The sequence below is a fragment of the Gavia stellata genome, chromosome 4, assembly GCF_030936135.1.
Source record: "Gavia stellata isolate bGavSte3 chromosome 4, bGavSte3.hap2, whole genome shotgun sequence".
In the NCBI taxonomy this organism is placed as follows: Eukaryota; Metazoa; Chordata; class Aves; order Gaviiformes; family Gaviidae; genus Gavia; species Gavia stellata.
Genome location: NC_082597.1, coordinates 33,041,638 through 33,069,109, shown reverse-complemented (window position 1 = coordinate 33,069,109; position 27,472 = coordinate 33,041,638). Strand labels below are relative to the sequence as shown.

At 39.7% G+C, this 27,472-nt stretch overlaps 1 protein-coding gene across 4 annotated transcripts in view; it reads right to left on the bottom strand.

Moving 5' to 3' along the window:
* PDZRN4 (PDZ domain containing ring finger 4) overlaps positions 1 to 27,472 on the bottom strand; it is a 255,132-nt gene that overhangs the window by 93,371 nt on the left and 134,289 nt on the right. The window contains exon 1 of one of the 4 annotated variants that reach the window (XM_059816844.1): positions 15,717 to 15,785. The exons of the other annotated variants lie outside the window; for them this stretch is intronic. Coding sequence (XP_059672827.1) covers positions 15,717 to 15,785 — 69 coding nt within the window. Of the gene's footprint in view, positions 1 to 15,716; positions 15,786 to 27,472 lie in introns of those variants that run through there. 4 annotated transcript variants of the gene reach the window in all.

Genomic DNA, 27,472 nt, shown 5'->3' with positions numbered 1-27,472 from the left:
GTAGAGGACCACAGGAAACTTACTCTATTCAAGATCAACAACATAATTTGTATCTGTATAAAAAAGACTGACTGGAACAAACTACTCATCAACCTATACAATATTCATCACACCTGCAGTATGTCTAGTGACTTACCTAACAGTACCCTCAACACAAAAACATCACTGCTGGTGAAATATCTAGAAAAAAAGGAAGTGTTGTTTACACCCCTGGTATGGTGAATTAGTGAATGACACAGAAAACATAACCTAGGTGCACATTTCTTACCCTTAAAAGGAGACACAAATGCATCATAATGCAGAAAAATCTAAAGGCGTACTTACAGAAATGGGAAGTAAAAAGCTGAAGCATTAGATATTCTATTAGCAGAGGGAAAAATCTTTCAATTGGCCACAAACTCCATAGCACAGAAGATTAAATTTTAGTAGAAAATTATCAAATCAGCAGAAAATAAAATTGATCGTTCCCATGCATACTGCTAAAGCAGTATTTTACTGAGAAGACTGAATCCCTCAAATACAACATAAAAGCTTGCCATAATGACAGATAGTTCTATTACAAAAGGTACTGAGTGCATAATTAACCACTGCTAATACCTATCTGAATATTTGAAAAGAAGAAAAATTTATTCAAGTGGGATATAAACTATTCATCAAAGCTGCAAAAAATATATAAATGAAATTGCTGCAGTGAAAACATGCACTAGTCAGGCTATGTTTATGATCCCCTGACAGAAGATGTATAAACAGGAAAAATTTACCACTCATTCACCAGGGGCTAATGAAGCAGAACTAAGACCACACGCACACCATCACTCAAGTTCAGGACATTTGCAACTTCTCAATTTTATATGGAACTGCCTGTTCAAGTCACATATTCTGTAACAAAGGTCATTTTTTTTGTTTCAGTCTAAACAGTAAACTGTAATTGGCTTGGAAGTTTCATTTTTTTTAAGCTAATGTTAATTTAATGAGTATTCTCTCCACATCCCTGGATATAGGTGACGGAGGACTTTGCTTTCTCAGTTCCCAGTATCAATTGGTTACATATAGCAAGGCATAAAAAGTAACATTTAGTTGAAGTTTCCTGCTCTGTAAAATGTTTTATACTCTTAGATAAACAGCCATAGCTCTAAACTTTGGGGTTTTTTATAACAGTTCACAAAAATGAAGAAAATCTAACCATTATGTCCATACTATCCAAGCTACTGCAACTATTTAGCTGTAAATGTGGAAACAGCTAAGTATCCATAATTTAAGAAAATGCTTCTTAGAGCTAAAATATTTGTAAAGGATAATCAGAAGTTTATACTCTGCAGGCAGGTGCAAGTAAGGTCTAAATTCTCAAACAACGGCAAGTTTCCAATCTCTGAATGTTCATTTAGAGTAACGCAAGCTGCATTACTTTGTCAGCCAATAGAGGCATATGGATAATATTCCTGAATATACTCTCAGCTCTGAAAGCTGTAACATTTGCCACTCTCAAGTGTAAACATATTTATGAATTTTTAGCATCATCTTATTCTGATGACTGTATTTATCTGCGTCACGTAGTATTTTCTAGAAGCTGTTTGTGAATGAAATATAAATTAGCGCTCTTCTCACAGAGAGATATGAAGTATTTCCCACGAATTTACTTTGACAGAGGTTCTAGCAAAAATGCTGCCCTGTAATTTTAGTCAGTGGATTATCCCTAATGCATTATTTTCTTCCTAATTTATTTACATAGCCTATAATGCACTTAACCAAGATCTTGGTGTGTCAGGTGCTCTGTGAATGCTAAATAGATTAAAAACTACAGGCCTGTTTCTAAAAATAGGAAACAAATAGTACTTTGTGCTTCCAGCAGCATGCTAGGAAAATACTCTCTGGACAAGAATTCTGCCTCTGTTCTCCAAATGGGCCCAATGTAATGCCAATCTATAGGAAGCATGACTGCTGTAAATACAAATCTCCACAACATTTAAAGTACAGAAGTGTCCTTACCGAAAGGTTTAATTCTGCATATTGTTTTCCGTAAGCACACTTCTACAGATGCCTGAAATAGCAAAGGGAAAAATATCTTACAGTACCTGAAACTTTGGCCATGTATCTTTAACTTCACTCTGCCTACAGTTACCTACCTGGAAAGGGACGACCAGTACAGCCCTACTCTACAAATGCAAGCATGAGACTAGCTTGCTTATGGATCACCCTCAGATCTCATAAGAAAAACTGTGAGAGCGTCCTGTTGGTACTGCAACTGGTGGCATGTCATACTCAGCGGAGGCCAAGGTGATCCTCAATTCCTTCTGCATGGGCTGAACAAAAACTATGCCAGTACAGGGAGGCAAGGCGAACTTCCCTGGTGCAATGCTGTGTTTGCTTCTTTAATGCCAAGGTAAAAGACATAAGTGTCCACTAGAAAAAAACCAAAAGCCCACCACTGCAACAATATTCACAGTATTTTAATTGCAGACAGTAAAGTTTTACTCCACATTGCTGTACATATTAGTAATGCCAGTGCAATCTGTATTATTCAAATCACTATACATGTGTTGTGGAGTGGAAAGAAAGCTAGTCAATCAGAATTCAATACTTACTAGTATTGAACACATCCATACCATACATATAAAATCTCTCACTAGAGGAAGATAAAAAGGAACCATAAAAGACTTTTTGGTTGAAATGACTTGAGGAGTCATCTCGCAACACTTCGTACACCTGGCGCATTTCGTTGTGGATGAATTTGCAAATAAATCTTCTAGAATGGCTCAAATCTTTCATTCTTTCCTGTATTTTAGTTGTTGCTGAGGTACAAGCAGCAACACCTATGATACTTTATAATTTTGTTTCACCAATGAACAAAGATTGATATGGTATTCAGAGAATCGAATTAGAAGAAAGAGACAGGAGTAAATATTCTGTCAGTGTGGTAGAGTGTTCCTGTGCAATAAAAGGAAATCAAATTTTCTCATCCCTTCTCTTGCATTCAGATTTTCCTCACAACAATAAAATGCTAATCATTTCTCAGTGTCTTCCAAATGAAAAACATGGAAACAACAGCTTTTCTGAAAAATCTGTAACTCAAGGCTTAGAGTAGCTTCCAACTAAAGTCTCCTGAGGGATGGGGAGGTAGGAGGCTGAGACCTATCCCTTCTCAAATCACGCAAGAAATTAACAGCACTATTATTTGAATGATGACCTTTCTGCATAGTGCTAAGAAGTGGTTTTGTTTGGCAACAGAGTTTATTCGTTGGGACGTATTCCCAGCAGCTGCTGCAGTCATTGCAATCCAGAAGGGTAAACTGAGATTTCTATCCCATTCTGACCATTTTCTTATCCCACTGAAGACATATGCATAGGAAAGAATTACCACTAGGGGTGTGCAAATTTCAAAGCATCAGCTATCTATCTGTTGCATACTTTTGTCCTAAATAAAAGAAAGGGTGCATTCTGCCACCAGTTCCTTTTCCCCAGGTCATTTTAGCACAGAGTAAAAGAGTGGCAATATACCCCTGCACATGAAGTTTATGCCCCTGCTTACCCTGGAGTTACTTGTTCAAGTGCCTCTAATGTTAAGGGTGACAACGTGCTTGAATACTCCAGAGCTGTCCTGCATAAGTGGGAACTCACTAAAGATTCATTGCATTTTTGCCTAACTTCCACTCATTTCAGGAGTTAATTATCTGCAAGAATGTTCCTTTAAAATAATGAATCCACTCTCAGCTGGAGGTCAAGTAAGCAATACAGAGAGCAGGGAAGCTCATAAAGAAATTACTAAATTAAGGTTCTTAAAGTCTTACTTGCCTATTTTAATCTTAATCGAGCTCCTCTTCACAAATTATAGATGTGAACAATTGTCTTTAAAATATAGATAAATAATAACCCAAGTGAACCCACTGCCAACATGAGAATATTATCCACTTCATAATATAACATCTCCAGTCTGAGAAAAATGTTGGCCAAAGCAACAGGCCTTGATGCCTATCAGAAATCTCAAATAACAATAGGTAATGTTGTAGGAAACAATCTTTCAAGACTCAGGGCTCTCTGTAGCATTTCCCAGCCCCCAAGCCAAACACACTTTGGGAACTTCAGACAGAGCACCAACTAAACCTAAATTGCCAAGACAAAGCATTGATTTCCAGGCAAAGTCTAAGAAAACCGAATTCCTGCCATAGAGTTTTACAAAACCAAAACATATTTGAACTGTGCATGGAAATAAACTTTGATGCATATGAGTACCACTAGGGAAGCGAACAGCTGCATTCAGCACTTGCTGAAGTGTCTGCAAGAACATCAGCGAGCCTAAAGGGGCCCATTAAGTTGCATTTTTGGAGTGCGCAAGTGCCCATGGTCAAAGCCCAAATTTGAAAGAAAATTACAGTCTCATTACTATGCACAAATGGTTGGCTGCTGTATTGAGAAGGCTGTCATACAAGCTATAAATAATCAGACATACTGATCACTCAGGAGCCTTCACTTTTGCTTTTCCTCTGTGTTTCGTCTTTGGTCATCAGTAAATATGACATCTATCCGCTCCATTCAGCTGGCTAATGGCCCTCGTCTAACTCTGAACCATTGGACTAGCACTTTGGGAAACCATCTGTATCCATGAACTAAAGATAAAGCCAATACTACAAAGGCTCTTGTAATCCTAGTCTCCCATTAATTGCCTTGAAGATCTTAGCATAAGGTGAGCAAGCACTTATCACCGAGCAGAACCTTGTGACATCCCAGACAAGTGCTCTCCCAGCACACAGGAGCTGTGGCTGAGCAAAGCCCTGTGGGTCCTTCCTCAGAGGAAAAGCCTGGGCTTGTCAAACATACCTCTATCCTTCCCTGAGAGGGTATTCAGGCATGCTAGCAATTTCTCATGGGCAAGATTACCAGAGGCAGCTGATACATCCACTGACAGTTGGATACTTATCGTCACAAAATTAAAGGAGAAAATACTGACATAAACTTACTGCTCTCGATGTAGTATCAAAATAACAAAATAAGGGATCTACTGCTAATAAGGATTAATAAAAGTTAAGTAATATAGTTAAAAACAGGATAACTGTTCCATTTACTCTAGATAGCAGTAGAGTCTCATTTGCTCTTTCAAAGGCATAATCAGCTGAAGGGCACATTTTTCTTCTCTTTGTTCTTTCCCATCAATTTTAATGGGTGCAGAACATCAGTCACATGAAATGTAATGGGACAAGAAGATGGATGAGTACATTTGAAGCTACCAGTCACAGGACAGAAAACATCCTGACAAAGTGACACTGGCAGCATAGGGTTCAACAATACAGCCTGGACAATATTTAGTAAGTGAAACTACAGTGCTACATGATTTGGTATTCTCACTGGGCAAAATCCTTCCCCTGTCACTATTCATCATGTTCCCACAGGTCAGACTTTCAAAGACATTCTCCTACTGAACATGACCAAATGACATTTTTAATTCAAGGAAATACGTAAATCTGGGGACAAAGAGGTCATCTGGAGATAAATGGGAACAACCTCCTGTATTAGGAACTTAAAACTACTTCATCAAGAAGGTCATAAATGGTTTAGTAAGATTCACACATAAGATTTGAAATATATTATGCCCACAGGAGTGAGGAGACTTTATATCCATGCTGAACTTATTGACAGTAACAGGACTCCACTACTGAGGAACAAGTAGCAAACCCCTCCTATTTCTATTAGTACCTGAAGAAAGCAATACCAATAAATTAATATTTATAATTTCCTCCATATTAAAAAGCCTCTAATTTGCATAATAAAATAAAACATATGACTAAAAAGCATTAGTTATCTGAGAAGAGGTTCTGGGGAAATCACAAAGAAAATTCCTATCAAAACTGACCTTTAGTGTACAGCAAAGGAAAAAACAGTCTTCCAACAAACCGAACGAAACCCCTTCTGGACTTTGAGAAAGTGTGGGACTTCAGAGCTGCTGGGAAATGCAGGCAGATCTACACTCCACTGCAATGATCCACTTGTGTTATAACTTCACCAATAATTGCTAAGTGGATCGATCTAGCATTTTACGATGCTTATTGTGATCACCATCATCATTATTAGACAATACTATTCTGGTTTCTTCATTAGCCATTAGCCGAGATCTCTACAGTTAATCTTCAAAGCTCTAAATAATACAGAACTTTATACCAGAAAGGGAAAAGAGAACCCAGGACCTCTTCAAATATACCCATGAGACAAGAAATTAGAGCCAGACCTCCAAGTCCTACTGCCACACTAAATAGGTGCTACACCTCAATACACCACAGTCATCCATCCAGTGGCGTGCGATATCAGAAGGCAAAAAGTCAGCTTTTGGCACACTCTCTTAAACAGGGCAACATCCCACTCTGTTATCACAACATACACCATGAAGGTGATGGTGTATTCTTTTTCTAACAAGTAACTTGCTGGAAGCTGTTTACACAAATGCTTCTTGCTATCTATACTTGCCTTCTCTCCCACAAGGTATGAGACTGCTCTCTAACAAAATCTCTACAAGAAGTGTACGCTCGTAAAGAAGATTTTACTTTGGGAGGACTTCCCACAGTAAGTCACATATCTTAGAATGCAAAATCCAGAGAGGATGGAAATTCCACATCAGGAGACGGTTTGAGACTTCACAAACAGTACACCCAACTCTGGAAAAAGCAAACGTTTTAAGATAAAATAACACTTAACTCACTTTTGGCTTCCAAATTTAATACTATATTAAATAACACACCATTTTAAAAACTACTGAATATAAGATGTTTCAAAAGTTAATCAACCTAACTATTTCACTATGATGATATACAAATAATATTCAGACACTTCTGGAAATTTCTTTCCCGTGTTTTTCCTCTAAGACCACATTTTGATGAAATATTTAATTTTTCTATGAAGCATTTTGATGGAATTGTATTCCTCAGTGAAAAACAATGTAGACACTACACACATTTTCTGGAATTCCCCATTTATAGACTTACGGGTCTGTGTCTTTCCTGACTGCAATAGTAGACTACATGACAAATTAAATTAAAATATGCATAAAACCATATTGTAATGAGAGATGCCACCCCCACTTTTAGTAACTCTGCCCCCTGAGAAAGCATTCCAAATGCTTAACCTTAACTAATAATTGACCCTTTCTTCCATCTTTTCTTGCCATTAAAATTTGTTTTGAGCTGTCAGTTTGTATGCGCACAGATATCATGAGGAATCGGAATACTTCATATTCTAGCCATGAAGAAGTCTAAGGCCTGAATAATGATTATTCCCTGAGCAGCTTTCCCTGCAAATCCATCACTATAATATGCAAAAAGCACATTACAAATACGATCAAACATATTAAATAGGTCGGTCAATTATTCTGTTATACCACAGGTAAAGGAAGACAATCCTTTCCTCTGATTATTTCAATTGTTCAGTCCTCATAAGGACTTAGCGAAGTTCACCCATTCCCATGCTCCTTTTGGTCCTCAGGACATGAGTCCTGGCACTGCAGTTCATGATCTTTTTGACATTAGAGAGCACATGAACTCCTAATAAGTTTGTGGATCTTTCCCAGGAGCCTCACCAGTTTGCTGCATATGGACCCAGAAGCTGCGCTGACATTTGCAAGCAGGACGGTCCCTGAAGGCATGTCTGCAGATGCAGGGGCAGCAGTTGCGATCCTAGCCAGAAACCGGCCAGGGTCTCAAGCGTGGCATGACTTGCTGACACAGCCATGGCTGGCTCCCATTGGCACTGACGTCTGTGGACAAGCCCTGCAAGCCCAGAACCAAACATTTTCCTCCTTAGGGCCATGCACAGCTGTTAACCCCACATGGATGGGTCTCAGCCTCATCTCTTCAGCAATGATGCCTACCCTAGACATGCAGAATACCAAACCCTCAAGAATTTAGACTGTTTCTAAACATTACCTTTCAAGTTAATCCCAATTCCTTTGAAATTTTCTGAACTGTAAACTAAACCTGATTGATATTTGCAAACTTTTCTCACTCATCAGAAGTGAGGCTACTTTTAATGAAAAGTGTCTTTTTCAAAACAGTATGATTCCAGGAGCTAGGAAAAACAAACAAACAACAAACCCCTCAAATACTAAGGATATGAAACAAACCAGAAAAAATTCTCCAGGTGGGTGAAGAACACAAAAACTAAGTAGTATCTAGACAAATTAAAGATGCTTGTAGACTTTTGCAGATTGAGTCTTCTCAGTTTCAACTCTGACATTAATACACATGAAGCACAGGAATTCTACATATGACGTGCTACTTTGAGAGATTACTCGTTCCACTGTGCTCATTTTGTTTCAAAGGTCAAACTTCATGGCCAAAACCTCTAGAGAATAAACTGCTACTGTACACAATCAGACCACAAAACAAAGGAAAACGAATGTTTGTTTTGCTTCACTTTGCTGATTATCAGGGTTTGCTTCTGTTGGTTAAAAAAAAAAAAAACAAACAACAAAACCCCTCAACCTTCATCCTGGAGGAAGAGGAATTAATTATTTTTTCCACCTGAGAGAAGGAGGATATGTAGAATTTCCTGACTTCCTCAAAATGAAACAATAAAAACCCACAACAGTGAGGGTCATGCAAGTTTACATCACCCTATTATGTAGAAATGGCCAAATAGCCATGCTGTTCTCTGCCTGTCCACACAAGTATTTTAAATTAAAATACAAAATACAAACAACTATAAGAGAGAGTTTGCAGTGCATTATACGAAGACACTGCAGTTCCATTTCTAGGTTCAGTCCATGGCATAAAAGTATTTGTAAAATTCTCTTTCTGAACCACTGCATATTATAAAAAAATTATAGATAACATTTTAACAGTTACTGATCTAATATCCTCTCTTAACAGACTGATTTTTGTTACAATTATTGAGCAAAGTAAAACAAATGACAAGCTTATTACACACAAAATAGCAAGTAACTATCTTCAGTGCAACCACAAAGTGTATAAAGAATAATCTGCATCTAAATTTTTAAATTCTTTCATGTCTTAATATTTTGAGGTGACGTTTGCAAACTAGGAAATCCTCTTGCTCTTGAAAAAAACAAAGATCTACCTAACAGTATCATCAAACTACTTTGCATGAACCTAGAAGATGAGAAAAGCCTTTGTGGCTGAAATTAGCCAGTGGGTTCAAAGTTATGGGGTGGACAGAAAAGCAAGTACTATTACAAAAAGCTTATGTCCTTTAAAATAACAGGTCAAACACACGTGGAAGTTAAACAGCCTTAAAGCCAAAGATCCAAACATTTTTCAACTTCTTTTTTTTTAATTATTTTTATGAGACCTCACCAAGTCCCTAGGGGTGGAAAAACTTCTGGTTATCACCAAGCCCTGCTGTACATGCCTCCATTAAGTTCTTAGCTCTTGAGAGAAAACTGGTGAAACAACCTACTGTCAATTAACTTTTAACATACGCTTGGCAGAGCATTTGGGTGACATTTTAATGCCCCTCGCCTTCAACGAACCACAAAACAAAAATAGTGAACCCCTAAAATATGCTGCTTTGGCAGTTATCAGTCTGTGAATGCTCAAGGTAGCAAGGTTGGCTTCATCACATCACTGATGTATAAGACTCACATAAAGATACATTTTGCCTTAGGCCTGAGGATTATATCCATACCAAATCACATCAGGAAGCAAGCCTCAAGTATGGATAGCTCTGTAAAAAATGTATAAAAATCCAATCATTAGAAGAATCCTTAATCCCCATTGTTAAATTCAAGACGTAAGGAACAGTAAAATGACAGAGAAAATCATGCTATTCAGTACCTCAACCACTTTTTTTATTTTCATGGCATTGCATATCCCTGCAGATTACTGATAGAATCTCTGTATTGCTTTTTATAGTTGCCTCTGTTGTACCCATCCTCTGAATTCTTATCTCACATACTGTTGTCTGCTTTCTTATCTCAGGACTCTTTCTTTATCATTCCTCTTGAGGTATGCACAGGAACTATATGCCTTTTACAAGACAGTAAACAAGGACAGAAAATGAAAGCCTGGCCCCAGTGAAGTCAGTGGCAAGTTTCCTGGATTTTATCAGAAAAAAAAAAAAGCGTTTTATCAAAGGCAGTTGGCGTGATATCCAAAATAACACTTAGGTACTTAGTATATAATTCAGGTGTCATGTTCAAAAGCATGACCCCAAAAATGCTGCTAATGTTTTTAGGAAATCAGGTGATGACTTCCTTACATGCCTAGTTGTGCACACGGGTGTCGTCTTCTCTACAGCCACCAGCGCTGGTTATTTTAAGCAGCCTACGTGTCCCCAGACCCAAATCCCTGCAGAACAGTCCTCCAGGACTCCTCAGGGAGCCTTCACACCTAAACACAGCTCTGTGGTGAGAGCCTAAACCCAGACAAGAGGTGGCCGTTCAGACGTATCTTCTCTTTTAAGCAACTGGCATGTTGTGGTGACTCAAAGCACAGAGCTGAAGCGTGGGTGCTGGGGGCTCCCAGTTACTGCTGGGCAGACAATGTTCCCTAGGTCCACGGACCAGTAATCGGCATGGAATGGTGAACTCCTCCACCAGGAGCAAGAGCTCAGTTGTTAGCAACGCCACAACACTGGTGTCTCTTTTCGTGTACAGCCTGCACAAACATTATGGCAATGGGATTAGTTATTTAGATGAACGCTGCTCAATTATCAGCATAAAGTAAATAAGCAAGGAAACAGAAGAACCAGGGAAGCTGTGCCTGCTAACCACAAAGACCATCTCTTATCTGTAGGAGAAGTCAACTTTTTTGAACTCTGTTTTTAAAGTCTTTTCATTTCAGCAGAGGTTCTTTAAGGAAATTGCAATCACGTTTCTAGGACATAGCTAGAAACGTATGACAAGCTTTCTTGATTATATTTTTACCATCAATACATTGCTCTACTAGTATGCGACAGTGCAGCTTTGAGGGAAATTACATAGAGCAGAGCTGTAAAATTGTTCAGTTAAACTGACAAGAAACAGTACTACAAGTTTGTTGACTCCTTCAGCATCTCAAATTTATTTTTGAATTTTTCAAACAGATAAATCAGTGTTCAGAAGAGCTGCTTAGAAAAAATAAGAATCAGGGGCTTCTCAATTGCTTTATTTAAAAATTTAGAGAGGAGTAAGAAGGAAAAGCTAGAAAATGCAGTAAGATCAAACCAGATCTACTTTTGCTACTGATTTAATTCAACTCAGATAATTCAACTAACTTCCAGACAATTAAATTTAGAAATTCTCCTTTCAGATTCTCCAGAGGTTGAAGTGTCCTGCCACAGAATTTCTATTAAAAACTTAGATATAAATGGACCCAAAAATGTCTTTGTGCTGATGCAGCAAAGGTAGTACTTTCCCATTGCTAGTGAAATTCATGAGGAGCATTTGGAGGTGGCACTGATATAAAGCAAACAAAGGTGATGCAAAAGCTGCCAGCAGGTATCTCCAGAAAAGAATGAGAGCTAATGGCAAACACCACACAGAGGAGTCGTCAGGTAAATACCTCACATGGCATAAGTACCAAAAATTAATATTAGTGGCTGGAGGCTGGTTCAGAAGGAAAATAAGGATGACATCATCTAGTCTATTTAATACTCTGAATAAACCCAAACTTTATCAAGACCAGAGAAGGCAGGTCCCAGTGACAAGGAACACTGCTTGGCCCCCGACTTCTTTCCTTATTCCAATGCCAGCTATAAGCAGCATCTCCTGAAAAACACCGAAGTGCCTCTGCTGTTTTAGTGGTCAGGCTTGATGCCTCTCTTGTGAACACCTTTGAATTTGAAGAGATGTACCTCTAAAACTCAGTACTTCAAGTAGCCCAAGGGATATCAAAATGAACATAAAATCAGAATTCTAAACTGGTGAAAATTTGAGCTTTATGCTAATTATGGAAACCAACATGAGAAGCAAACTGCATAATCAGTCTCCAGAGGATTTAAAAATGCTGCAAGCAGGCTCTACTATCATTTCAGGTCAAATGTAAAATATAAATGTGCAACCTTCTGGTTTTAATCCCAGCTCCACCACTGACCTTGTGAGCTATCCCAGATTGCCTCTGTTTTCCCTTCTAGATTTTCTCCTTTCTCCTTTTCTCCTTTTCTCCCTTCCTGGCTCAGATGAGCCAGGACTGCTTCTTTACATGTAACTCAAAAAAGAAGTTCACACTGGTCTTTGGCTGACCTCCAAAAGTACTGTGTTCTCTCTCTCCCTCCCCTCTTTTTCTCTGGATTAACTTCACATTTTGAAAACAAAGCATAAAAATTCCAGCAAACAGAAAAGATTGCCGTATGATATCCACAGAATTCTGTGAAAAATTTGCCTTGACTCTCACACAAGGCTATTGAAGATCACTGCTGACGATTGATCAGATCGTGCTTCAGTTTCATCCCCTCCAATCCTTGCCATATTGCTCTTATCCTTTCTGCTAAATGGGAAGAGTCCTCATCATGCAGCTAACAAATGACTTAAACTCACTTCTTTCACCCCAGCAGTGCAAGAGAAAATCAGCTGAGTATCACTAAGGTCTGCTCCTGATGGACATGAGCACACAGCAGGTCTCACTTTCTCTAAGTGACTTGACATAGACTTCCTGGCTGCACACTCATTAGCTCAATCCTGCTTATACAGCACACAGGAAATAATAAAAAAGTGCCCCACAACGTAGCATGTAGGGCCATAAATTTCAAATTGAGACATCTTCCATTTCTCCACTGGCAGGCATATGGAGAAGAGGACTTGGGCGGGGTGCTATGCCTGATACCTTCGCACGGTGAAGTCAAAAAGTAAAGCTGAGCCATCCTCACATCCTGAGCACAAGTGAAGAGGCACTCAGAAGCATAAGGGTCCTTCACCAATGCGCAGTGGTATCTCAAAAGCCTTCAATCTTAAAACATGACTATCTGACTTTTTGTTTTAATCCCAATCTGCACGTGCAAGACACGGTTATCGAAAATAAAAGTCTCCGTCATGCAAGCAAATGCTGTTTTCGGAGAGGGCCTCCATGGTCTCTGAACTGCTATCTCAGGCAAACAAGCCTGGAGGAAGGGGGTGGGGGGAAAAGCGAGGAATTATACGTATTCTAACGACGTCTTCATTTCCCAGCAGCTCCACAACAAAAAGCTTCCTGGTGCTGAACCTGACCTCACTACAAACAGTAGCAGAAAACATGCCTCACTGTAAGCACTTGCATGGTTTTCCTCTGCAAACACGCTTTCCTTTGTTTACTGTATTTTTAAGTGCATGAGTGCACAGACCACCCACAGTATCAGGTAGCCTAGCAGGGGAAAGGTAAGAGATGAGGCTAGGATTGCTTCCTTATATGAATATAAATTAATCTATCTGATCCACATATGCTAGCGAGCCACAGCTCATCCTCAGTCAGTTCATGTCCCTGGCAGGCTAACTTGGCCCAAGCTCTCCAGAAATCATGCAGATGAAAGAGCCAAGGATGTGGTGTAGGAATTACAGGACTGGAGAGTTAAAAAGGGATTTGCAAATCAAGTAGTAATGCCTGCCTTGGCTTAATTTAATTTATCATATTCTACTGCTGCTCCCCCCCATAGCAGCAGATCAGTATTGTACACAGAAGCAGTTACGGTGTGAGATACTACCTGATCTCTACTGTAGCACCTGGTTAAAAATATGCTCAGTATCCTTTGGGCTCTGACCTGCATACACTGAAACAAAGATAGGGGTGAGTTTACAGATGAACACAGGATCTGGCAGTGAGCACACTAAGTCATTTCTCTGCTCTCCTTCTGCACCTTATCAGTGACATTTCCCTAACAGCACAAGATGCAGCACCAGGCTCACTGCATTTCAACTCCCCAAGGAAACTCGCTCAGATCCTCCCAGGGATTACACTTTATCTGGCAAGCACCAGAGTAAAAAGTGAAAGCATTTTGCACCTTGGCTGTTCACATCGACAGACACTCCAACTCAACAGCAGAGAAGATAACAGATAAATGGAAGAATTTCTCCAGAACCTCTTAAAAAACCCACCTTTGGGTTTGCTGATCATTTCAACAGCATTTATGACTATGCAACATTACTGCAAGGAATACTTTGAAAATGCATTTGCTCAATTGCACAGCCTCTTTTTTCCCTACACACATGCAGCCCTTTAAGAAATGGCTAACTCCTTTCATAGCACAACCTGCATTTCTTATTCCCTGGCACAGAAAAGCAGACACTGACCTACTCCACTCTCTCCATTTTACACTTTCAGATCAGTTTGGCAATCCAGAGCTGGGGAGGGGGAAAGGGAGAAGAGGGAAACGTGCTGCGATGCTTTTCTCTGTGCTATTGCTGTAAGAAAACATGATGATGGGATTACGACTAACTATTGAACTAAAGGGAAGTGTTCCACCTAGAGACGGTCTTCACCAGGCAAGGCAACGGGCAGGTTACCTGCAAACAGACACTCTTTCAGGACTGAATATGCTTGCTGGTTCTGTGGTAAAAATGATGCAGAGGTATTGCCCCCAGTAGTAATTAACAATGTTAATCTTCTTCTTCCTCTCTATGGTGATAAAAAGAGTCATTTTTATATTTAATTAATGCAGAGGATCATTTTGGAAGCTGGCTAATGAGGCTCTGATCACATTACCATGAAAATGTGCATTAACACCACAACTGAGGAGGCTGCTTCATGTGTAGAGAATCCACTTTGTAACTAGCCCACTGTGAAATGAATCACGTCAGGAGGAACTCGGAGGGAACCAGTCGGCAATGGGCACTTAGCTGCTGCTGTGCCAATAGACCACCAACACTGTAAGCTGTTTTCTCCTCCGCGCTGCCTGTCAGCAGCAGCGCAGTCCAAAACTGCAAGCGTTCAGCCTCTGTCAACGGCAATGTGTCAAAGCCAGGACAAATTACAGAGAGGGAGAGAACAGATGCTGAAAGGCACTAAACTTTAGTATGCGAGGGTCTGCTGTGCCAAGACGAAAAAACAAACAAAAAGCTGCAAATCAAATACTGATTCAATAGGACCCGAGCAACGATTATGGGCTATTATGGTAAGTGCTTGTTTCGTTTCTTCTCATCTTATTCTGAAGGAGCTGGGAACACGTTAGCAGCACACTGCTACACTGCTACTCACACTGCTACAATGCTGAAAGAGACACCAAAATATCTAGATGGGGTTAAGATCTTTGTCTAGCAGTAAACAGAAATAACACACACAGAGTGAATGAACAAGCAGTACACCTCACCCGTGGAAACCCTGTTGTACTCAGTACCTGTTTAAAGGTGACAAGCATGTTTCAGAATCATTTCCATTTAAATGAATTAATCTGAAAATTTAACATACTTCTTGGCCAGCACAGACATGCCATAAAAACTTTGTTCCTTAACTTAGAAATACCTGAGATCACAGAACTAGAGCTTTCAGAGGCAGCCCTGCAACTTATCTGAAATCAGTCTTATTACCAAAGCCAAGGGCTCCCTTAAAACATCACCGATACGGCTCAGTGAGACTGCTGCTATATGACTGACATCTTGGCAGAAGATGCACAAAAATGTTAAAAGAATCCCACAGGAAGTCATCTGAAGGGGGAGTGGCAAACAAGCAGAAAACAACAGGCACCCAAAATACTAATAATTACCCCCCCCCAACAACTTAGCTAGCAATTTTGCAACGGAAAAAAAAGGCAAAGCAAAACAAAAGCATGTCTACTTACTCTCTGTAAAGAACACACATTTTTACTCTGGAGATGCTGGTAATATCCTCTGCACTCACCTGTGAAACTTCATAGAGCAGTTTGTAGTGCTCCTCTCTCTTCTGAAAAGTGCACAGATTGCAGCCCATCCTAATAAGCAACACAAGAGCAAAGCCTCTAATTTCCCCAGCACTGAAAGGCAAATGCACTGACAGGGAATCACCCTCCAGACTTGACTACTGTTTTTCATCAGTCACTCCAGCCCCGAAACACAGGCGCACCACTGTTAGCTGGAAGCACCAGGCAGGGCAGTGTGTAGCAGCATGCTCTTCTTCCCTTTCCCTAACTATCTTACACTCACGTATACACACACAGAGTTTCGACTCAGTTCATGGCAACACTCCCCCTGTCTCTGCATCAGTGCACATGACTACACAGATTCTCACTCATGAATATTAATAGCCTCTCATTGATTATTTATGACAGAATGTGTTAGCGGGGAGGGGTGTCATAGCTGCTGCTGATGACAGATGAATATTCACTAATTAAGAAGCAAATGTACTGTGGTTAAACAAAATTCACTTGTGTCAATACCATCTCTGTTTATTAAGGTTACAGGGACTAAGCTTCATGTATTTCACCCACACTCGCCTTAATTTTTACAGTAATTGTGAGACTAATTCATGAATGGGGGTGGGAAAGGCACAAGTCAAGTCTTATGTTAGGTCTCCACCTTGTGCAACACTGATCACGGAATACTTTTAAAATATTTGTAAGCATTTTAAGAGAGCAGTTGTGAAACCTGAGCTGATGTTGATAAAAATTTAAAGCAAAGAAAGAAGGAGAGAAAATTAACCCAGATGGCTACACTGCTAGCTTCACCTTTGACACTGTCAAATTTAGCCAAAAATTCCAGTGTACTCATAAAAAGCATGAGTCTATAACAACTTGTCATAGATATCCAGCATATGTGGAAATGCAGGTGTGCCTGATCTGGTGCTTTTTACATATATACACACATTGTTCTGTTTATTAAATAATCTCGCATTCAAGTCTCTTTTGGCATGCAAAAGAGATTAATAGTAATTATAGCCCCAGTTTTCAAGAAACTCAACAGATATACCCTCTTGGACTCCTAGACATCAAAGCTTTTATTGTAACATGCCATTATATCTAATTTTGCCATTTGTGAATTAGATTTTAATGGCTCCACAATTCTCAATGTGTGTATAAAGGCAAGAATGCATTTAAAATTAAACCCACATGTTAAATGTTAAGGCCAATAGAAATCACACTTAATTCCAGGCTGATGTTAATTCCTATATTGTATATCATGTAATCCATTGGTAGTTATGCAAGACAAAAAAGCCCAAGCCATGACAAACCAAGACAGAAAATAAATAAGCTGCTTTTGTTTTATCACTCCTTTCTCAGCAACTCTGTAAATGAAGAACTATGCCCTTGTTTCAAAGCATCTTTAATCTGGAGGGGATAGCAGGTGGGATCCAAAGCAGAAATAATTACTTGGAAACCAATGAAACCAGTTAGTTAAGATTGACACTGGACCCTAAAGAGTTGTAATTATTAAGCACTGATGTACAGCTACTATTTTTTTTTTGGGTTCAGTTTCCTAAAAGTGCTTTGTCAAACATTTAAAATCGATAACAGGAAATGATTCTAATGAGCACTAATTGTTAACAAATTGGCTTTGCATCTAGCAGCACCTCAAACACCACCAACACCGGGTAGCAAGCAGATCAACAATCATGTGCTGCTTATCAGTCCTGCCCCTTGGGATGTAATAATCCGATTTTCTGGGCCTTAATTTTGCCTAACAACCAGCGGAGAAATCTACAGGAAAAACCGGACCATTACTGCGAACTCTGCATATTAGTAAAGTTTGCTAGAACATCTATGTAAATTACAGATAGGTTGAGACTAAATCTTAATTAAATTTCATCTCCTTTAATAAATGAGCAGAGTCAGAAGGAATCAAATAATGACCATTAACAGAGCAAGCTCTTCTCATACGAGCTTCCAGAACAGTTCTGAAACATACTATTAAGATTCATTTTTATTTGGTGGAACAACCCCAGCAGGCAGATTTGGTTCTGAACTTTCCCAAAGTCCAAGGGTTTCAATGCCGAACCATGGAGGCCTCTGTTCTCCTCCTCCACATTCCCATGAAATGCTGTTCATGCTGAGAGGTTTAAACCCATGAAGCAAATATCAACTCAATCTTTGAAGGCTTTGATATTGTGAGGTGCAGAAGGATTCTCAGATGTGTAAATTTCGAACTTAAGAAAGTCAGATCAATGAACGAGACAACAGTCGTGCAAGGACAACCGTGCCATCTTTCGATGAAAGTGTTATCTCCTTCCACTGACACAACTTCTTCCTCTGACACATACATAGTCTGAAAGCTAAACTACATTCATAAAAGGAGCCATGATTTACCCTGGTGTTTTTTTGATAGTCCCTTAAAATTAGTTCTTTAAAAAAAGGGGTAAAAAAGGATATATTACAACAAGAATCCAGTTCTGTAGGTACAAGAAACAAACAAACAAAGAAACAAAACCCGCAACCCCAACAGATGAAATAAGCAATGGAAAACTACAGTTAATCTTTCAGCAGTTCCCCCTGACAGTCTCTTTTTTTCATCACTCTTCCTCTGGTTCTTTTGTTTCCTTCTCTGAAGCCGACATAGGCTTCTCCATTCATTTATCAAGTGCCTGCTCTCTGCCCATACAGGGAGTAAAAGGGTTCTGTCTTCTGCTTCTGTGGCCACTAATGGGCACAGTCTGCAGGGCTGAATAGATTTACTTGAAAAGGAAAGGTGTACTTCCAGGTTCTTGAGCTCCATCTAAATATGCTGCTTTGATTTTATTATGGTCGAAATACCAAACTTTGTGCAGCACAGAATGACATTCAAGGCAAAAATTAATTGAACTAATGACTAAAATGAAATGTATGATGTGCTTTGATCAAGTTGAATTTGATGTTGGGGAGAAAGCAATCTCTTTCTTTCTTTCCTTCTCTCCCTCCTCTTAATCCCCCTCCAACATCAAATTTGTATCTAAAGGGACCAAAAAGGTACTAAAACATAAGCAAGTAATTCTTATTCTATATGTAATCTAAAGATATTTGAATAATTCAATGCTTTTCTTGATTGTGGAGTTCTCCATGTTCATCACCTACAATTTAATCACAGAATCACAGAATCATGTTATCATAAAGACTAAAATAATAATTTATAGTCAAACCAGGAATGCAATAATGCAAACGGATGGAGTTTAATTTCAAGAGAGTTACAGCAAAATTTCTGTTAACATTTTCAAACAAGGTGCCCTTGTTTAGGTCCCCTAATTCATTTTAAGCATCCAAGAGACGACTTACACATTTGGTATGTAGCTTCCTCATTGAGGTATAGAAGTGTCTAATTATAAGCACCCATGCTTGAAAGTTTATCTTTTCAAAAATTCAAGGCAATGACACTGCAAATTAAAGGCCACTCACTCTTTTGTATCTTCTTTATCAGACAGCTAAAAGACATATAATAAAATATATGGGCGGGAATGTTGATCTACTTGAGGGTAGGAAGGCTCTGCAGAGGAATCTGGACAGGCTGGATGGATGGGCCAAGGCCAATTGTATAAGGTTCAACAAGGCCAAGTGTCGGGTCCTGCACTTGGGTCACAACAACCCCACGCAACACTACAGGCTTGGGGACGAGTGGCTGGAAAGCTGCCCTGCAGAAAAGGACCTGGGGGTGTTGATTGACAGCCGGCTGAAGATGAGCCAGCAGTGTGCCCAGGTGACCAAGAAGGCCAACGGCATCCTGGCCTGTATCAGAAATGGTGTGGCCAGCAGGACCAGGGAGGTGATCGTGCCCCTGTACTCGGCGCTGGTGAGGCCGCACCTCAAAGACTGTGTTCGGTTTTGGGCCCCTCACTACAAGAAGGACATTGAGGTGCTGGAGCGTGTCCAGAGAATGGCAACGAAGCTGGTGAGGGGTCTGGAGCACAAGTCTTCTGAGGAGCAGCTGAGGGAACTGGGGTTGTTTAGCCTGGAGAAGAGGAGGCTGAGGGGAGACCTCATCGCTCTCTGCAATTACCTGAAAGGAGGTTGCAGAGAGGTGGGTGTTGGTCTCTTCTCCCAAGTGACTAGCAACAGAACAAGAGGAAACGGCCTCAAGTTGCGCCAGGGGAGGTTCAGACTGGATATTAGGGAAAATTTCTTTACTGAGTGAGTGGTGAGACACTGGAATAAGCTGCCCAGGGAAGTGGTGGAGTCACCCTCACTGGAGATGTTCAAGGAACATGTGGACGTGGCACTGTGGGACATGGTTTAATGGGCATGGTGGTGTTAGTCGATGGTTGGACTTGATGATCTTACAGGTCTTTTCCAGCCTTAGTGATTCTGTGATTCTGTGATAATATTCATGTTAAGTGAGGATAGTGAAGTTGTTGGTCCAAACTCAGTGGTGAAACCCAGTGAGGCAAACGTGGAATTCCAACTTCCCTTTGCATAGCCTTGAATTCACACTCTCCTCTGGAATTTACCAACCTCACTGTATTTACTCTATATATTTTGAAGAATTCCCAGGAATTTAGCTCACAGAATAGATGGCAATGCAAATTATAGTCTTAGGGCTACCTACCTGTAAAACAAAAATATCATAAGAAAAAGGGAGTTGGAGAAACCCTTTGCTTCTCCCCACTGTCCTGAAGGCTCAAATTCATCAAGCTTGACCTCAGTCGGCCAGACCTTTTAGTTCATCGTGATAATTAGTGTTTTTCGTAAAGCTTCAGCTGTTGGAATCAGGTGATCATATGCAGCAGTCAGTTTATATATTTATATATAAAATTTATAAATTTATAAATTATAAATAATTACATTTATATAATTATAAAAGGAATTTTACAGCCCTGTGATTGCAGAGAAAAACTTAAAAACCTTCAGTAAATGTAAGCCAAAGACTCAGAATTTGCATACATGCTAACCAGCTTGAACTCTACAAGTAACTTAATGTATATTAGCCAGTAGGCTAAATGAAGGTGCAAACTGTGGAAGTACAGAGTCACTGAACTGGGCTTTGGCTCCAATAAAATGAATTTTTGCAAGTATAAAAAACAGGAAAATTTAACCACACTCCCCACAAAACATACATGAAAATCTAACTCAAGGTAAAAATGCATTATACGTTTTCTACACACATCAGAACACACTTATCAAATACATGATTAAAAAAAGTTAAAATGTGTATCTACAATAAAATGCAATATTTGCAGGAACATTAATTTATGTCCAAAGAAGAGACACTTGTTTAAACTCATATCCTTTACTTTAGCACAGCCACCAAACTTCATGTATTTCTCAAAGTCACAGCAAGAATAAGGGTGGTAGGAGGGAAGGCAGGATGTGGAATTCCCATGTTCTGTATTTCCCAGGAGGATTGTAATTTATCTGAAAACTATTCAGGTCTACCTGATTGGAAATCAAATGGGCTCCATAAGTGGAATTTTCCATTAGTCTCAGATGCCTCCTGGAAGGTAGGGAGCACCTACAACACTGTGTGACACAAGTCCAGTCTACTGATTTTTTTTTTCCTATCCACGGTTAAATTGACACCGATCTATGGGATTCCTGGTCCAAAATGTAAATATATGTCTAGAGAAGAATGGAAAGCAAACACACAAGGAACCTTTTCTGCCAGTATTGCTTACAACATAAAAGCTACTTCTTTTTGTTCTTCACAGAAAAAAAGATAAAAATAAAATAAAATAAATAATAAAAAATCAAAACCCCCTGTTTATTTATCACTCCCATATGAACAGGCTGGCTAGCTTTCTTTAGGAAAAGTACCATTCCTTTACCAGGTCTACTGGCCAAACTTCATACTGCTCAGATCCCTTTTTCTGTTTTCCTTCTTCTGAAAGTTTCATCCAGGATATTTTTTTCTGAGGTTTTTACTCTCAGTGGCTTCCTTATCTCTTCTTAAACTGCTGCCATAATCAATTACAGAAGTGGTGCAGAACAGAAAATTATGTCTATACTGAACTTTAAGGCCTTAGGAATACATAAAGACATCAAGTGGACGGTGTCAGTTAAATTGAGAAAATTGGTCAATGCTGTCCTAAGAGTCTTCTCTAAACAAAGGACTTTTTTAACAAATTCTAAAAGAAACTGGACTTTCTCTTGACTTTCTCTTCCTCGTCAGTTAATTATAAGGAAACTATCTAACACACTTTTACTTTTTTTAAGCATGTGATCATGTGAAACCAGACTGGTAGCTCTTTACTGCACTACAGAGTTTCAACATTATGGAGTGTACAGAGTAAAATTACTCATAAATAAGCTTGAAAGGATTTACAGGAAATGACAAAATTTTACTCAGGATAGCCAAACCTAAAATGGCTGAACAGAGCTGCGGAATAAACCTCTGATTATAGACAAATTGGAATATAAAATCCCATGTCAATAAGCGTTAAATAATGCACTTAGGGAACATTGCCAAAATATCCAGAGTCATGGTCTCTAAAGCAGTTATTTCTACTTAGCAAATAGATCTGGAGTTGTGGATAGTTTCCTTGAGATACAGGTCCAGTGCTCAACCACAGTAAGAAGCCGAGCAGAAATGTGAGGAATTTTAGGAAAAGACTGACAACAGAGCAGAAACTGTCATCATGAAACTGCACAAACCCCATCAATACCCACATTTGAATACAGACAGCAGTCCTGGTCTTTCCATCTCTAAATCATTTAATGGAAATGGAAGAGCTGTGAAGAATAGATGAGAAACACAGATGTGTAATAGTTCACTTTCCCTGCATCTTTCATCTTAATCTGTAATTTTTTTCCCTCGTACAGAAGCCATTCCTTCTCATATTACACAATGAAATAATCAGACAATACATTTAAAGCAACAAAAGGAAGTCTGGATTTTTTTCCAAGTAATTTGACTGTGGAACTCATTACCAAAACTCACTGGAAGCAAAAAGCAGAAAAGGGTTCAAAAAGGTATTAGACAACTTTACAACAGATAACTGTCAGTAGTCATCTGCCTGCTTAGGAAGCCCATAACTCACCAACTCCTGGGAGATATGAGAGAGAGTACAGCAGTGAGATTTCTCTCCATGCATCCCCTTGCTGACAGCTTGCCTGTGTTTTATTGTTCGCCTCTTCAGAAATCTAATATTGGCAATATGATCCCTTTACTAATTCAATTCTAAAGCTCCAAATTTACCAGTTCTTGCACAAAAAAACTAGAATATGTACTAAACTGAAAGTTCCTTAGCTAAGGTTAGCTGGCAATACACCATATACTCCAACTGCATTACAAGGCTTCGTCAATGATAGCATAATGACTTTGGACTTCAAACATGCTTATAAAAGTACATTTTATTATTGTCCTCACTGGTTTCAAAGCTTTTCAAGCTATGACTGTTAAAAAAAAAAAATCAGAGTTTTTCACCACACCTGAAGACTAAATCTGAGCTTTTTTTTTACATCTGTGTGGGAAGGAAAGACCATCTAAAACTGAGATATTACACGCCAAGTTCAGACCCAGACCAAACAAAGGTAAGTATCTATGAAATGCCTCAATGAGAAACTGAGCTCACAGTACAAAACTCTAATTCAAATGCTGAAGCAGCAGGAACTGGTTCAGAGGATGAGAGCAGCGGTGAGCACTCCTTGGCTCTGTTCTTTCCTCTGATACCTGCATCATTAGAAAAGCTTTCCTTTTTACATTCCTATAAAATAAGTAACAGCTGTCTTGCAAAAGCATTAATTCAATGAACCTTTTAAGACTTCTCAGAGCTTTTCAAAGAATGTATTGTGGAGGGCTGTTACACCCATCCAAGTTCTTCTGCTGAGGCCACCCTTGCAGTCTCCAGCACTCAAATGTAATGAAAATGTCTTGTGTGGTTTCTTAATTAAAAGTTTCAAGTGGTATTCATGGTGTGCTAATCTGTATAAAAGTACAAAAGAAAAAATTACTCATGACTTGAGAAAGTCCCTTCCTAAAAATGACAATCATAGCCATTTTAAGGATCAGAAAAACTAACAAGAGATAAACTTTGGCCAGGGTGAAGGCTGAACGTGTCTTCATCCCAAAGTGGCTAAAATATACTAGCTAGAGGTAGAGTGGACTATTTCCTTCTTGGCTGCCTTCCAGTTTAAGTACCATTAGCTGGATACATCTACAAGAGTATTTTCGGCACATGCGAACTTTCAAAAGTGAGGTAAAGACGCTGAGAAGAGTAGCCTGTCATGAGTAACTTCCTACCACTATAGAGACATTATTTGCCAATACAGACAATTCAGTGTTCACTTTCAAAGCTCATACAACTGACAATCTGGAAGAACAGTTCAGGAATATATGCAACATAATGGATTATTCTGTCTTGCACAGTATAAATGGCCTACTGTGCCCTAGAAAAAGACCCCGGGTTTAGGGAAGTTTTCATGGCCTTGAATGGATTTTCATAGCATTGAAGCTCAAAAGGAGACTTGTATGAATCAGGCAATAAAAGCAGCTGCTTTCCTCCTTTGCCAAAGCATAAAGATGTAACTGTCAGAAGTTCATGTTACTATAGTAAAAAATAATTTTTCAACACAGAAATGACCCAAGTCTTTAAAGGTGTAGTGAGGCAGAGGGGTGTTGGTTGTTTTTGTTTAACTAATCATGACTTCATCACCCTAAAATTAGTATTAGGTGGTATATGTGATTGAATCTCAAATCTGGCTCCCAACACACACCTAATAGAATGATGGATGCAGAAGCGGTACCATGGGATGCTGCAGGAGGAACCATCCACACTGCTCCAGTGTCTGACAGCTGGCTAGTTTGATTTAAAATTATATTTTGAACGGAAATCAACTCTATTTGTTGACAGTCATTAACTGACTACCATAAAAGGGCCATTAATTCTGTTGTAGTCAGCAAATGCTTTGTAATGATCTAAAACTAATGCGGCTCCCCCTCCTATAAAATCCCCACAGTGTCAAAGGTTTACTTTGTACACTGTTTGGGCTTTCTAAAGCTTAAAATCACTGCCAGTGCACCTGCTTTCTAGAAGATCATTAGGTAAAAATCCCAACGAAGCCCAATCAACCTGGCTTTGGTTACCTTACCGTCTGCTCTAGAAGAAAATTAATGTTATTAGATGTGTCTTTCTCTGAAAATTGCTGGTGTTTGGTTACCGTGCCAGCTGTCTGGGAGGTGTGTGGGTCTGCTGGATGCTGACCCGGTTGGCTGCCTGGGAAGAGCCTGGTCCCGGCCCCCACGCCAGCACCACTGGGACCCCGCACCAGCTGCTCCACCAGTGTCGGGGCACCCTGAGCCCCGCAGTGCACCAGACCTGCCAGCACCCCCCCCCCCCGCCCCCCAAAACCCCAGCTCCCTGCAGTGCTCACCCAGGCCATCGTAAAACAGCCAGGTTTCAGATGCCAGGTCTGAACTCAGGTATAAGTTAGGAAGAAAAATGATGGAAAGAGTAAAAAAACTCCTGCAGAGCCATAGGGATGGAGACAAATGAAATCCGATTAACGATGCCTCTTTTTCTTCTGTTTTGATGTCCTGTGGAAAAGAAATTAGCATAGCAAATCCTACTTTCTCTCTGAACAAAATTTCAGATCCTTAGTCTGAAATCTGCTCTTTTCTCCTGGAACAAAAAGTCAAACCCCAGAGCTTGTCAGCTTCAGAGGGAAGATTTGTCACACGCCAGTGGTTTCAGGGGGTGGGTGCCCACCTGGCCCTTGCTGCCCGACCGCAGGGACACCTCTGCCACACAGCCTCTGCTCAGCTGCTGCCTCCCCTGTGCTCCATTTCAGCGTTACTGCAGCATGCCAGGACTTCTGGTTTGTCTGAGCCCTCTGGACAGGGGCATTAGAAATGCTTTTTAACTATCGCTTCCTAAAATAGCCAAAGGACAACATACAGTAGAGGAAAAGCATTCAATCACATTACAGTTAAAAAATGGTCTTAACTAGTATTTGGCACAGAAACCACCAGAAACCCTACAAACACCAAAATCACTTGAAAGAATCCTTCAGGTGGGAAGAAGGAACTGTAGCGGCATAGGTTTCATTCCCTTTACCAAGAGAGAAGCAGTTAAAAACCCCCAGTGTGTTCTGAAAATGAACCCCTTAGCACCCTTTTTCACCGTTAAGTATTAATAGATGAAATAGCAGCAACACCAGTGCAATTGATCTGCAATGAAAATCTTTCCCAATTAAACTTTCACGCAGTGAAAACACTATCTCCCTGAAGTTTTACTTTTTGGATTTCAAAATATGCTCCTCTTGAAAATATGCTCCTCCGAGCTCCCTAGTGTATTTTGGTTTTCAGTATCAGTCATAAATAAAGATAAAGCGGAGTCTAGAACAGAGAAATACGATGAGAAATGAAACAGAAATCTCCTGCTCAAAGAATCTCTGCTTTGTAATGCTCAACTGATGTTCCCTCCAGTCCTAGGTCTGGGAAAAGGATGATGTTAAAAGGTCCCTTCCAACCCAAACCATTCTGTGATTTTGTGATTCTGTGATTTATCTGAATGTATTTACTGACTAGGAAATGTCTACCCTGCTCTGTCCAACAGTGCAGCGAGTGCCCTTGGTACCCTTATACTTTACCAAAAGCACATGATGCTATTTCTTAAAACTAGTAATAGAATAAAATTATATCCTTGCAGGATAGATATTTTAGGAGATATTGTTTGGAGTTCTCTATCTCAAAAAGTTCAAGGCCACTTGCACAACCTTTGTCAGCTCCTCCAGTAAGCCAGATCCTGTACTTATATTTGTAAGAGTTTAAAGATGCTCACAGACAGACACATACCTTCTCTGTTCCCCCACACCTACCCATCCACTTGCCCACTCAGACCAAAGCACTCTGCTGTAATATAAAAATGGATAATCTCATATACTCCGGAGACAATTTCAGTACTACCGAAACATTTAACCTCAAAAGGAAAACAACGGGCTTCAGGCCAGGTAGGCATCTCCTGTGGGTAAATCCATTCACATTTCTACTTGTCCATAAGAAGTCAGCCCCCGCATTTTCAACTCGTCGTCTTCAGAGAGGAGAGAAAGATGCTCTTATTTACCACAGGGGAGGAAATGACATCTGTGAAAAATGAATTTACTTATCAGACTTCAAACTGCAGGCAGTATGTATGTGAGCATGTACACTGGAGGGAAAAGCAGCACATTTCCAAAACTCACTTGTGTTTCATTTTTACAGAATTACACTTTTCACCTTATAAAACAGAAAGATCTTTTAATAGAATGGGAAATATTTAACCTTGTCAAAGTCAATGTTTATTCTCTTCTCTGTGATTTCTCCTGTAGAGATACGAAACAAATCACAGGAAAAAAAAAAGAAAAAAATCAAGAAGAATAACAGAATGGGGGGGGGATTGTTCTTCCTGCAAGGCCTTCACATCTAGTCTGAATCTCTATCATTTCTATTCAGTTCTTGTGCAGGACACTAGGATTATATGTATCAACTTAATTTAGTGATAAGAAAATCCTTACTATAAATCCTACCATGTGGGACAAACCTGTCAAGATCTTGATTATCAAAACAAATGAACAGACAGTAAAATGTGACATACGTAGCATACACTTTACATGATAAATTAGCCCTCACACAACTGACAGACATACTGTAAGGGGATGTTAAGGTTGCTATGGCAAACAATGCCTTTCCTCCCCCAGCTCCCGAATCACAAGTTTTCTGAAACAGTCATTGACTTCTAGCAAAAGACAAGACATTTTCTATGGTTAAACACTAACTGCATGTAACAAGATGCATCTCTCTATCCCACTG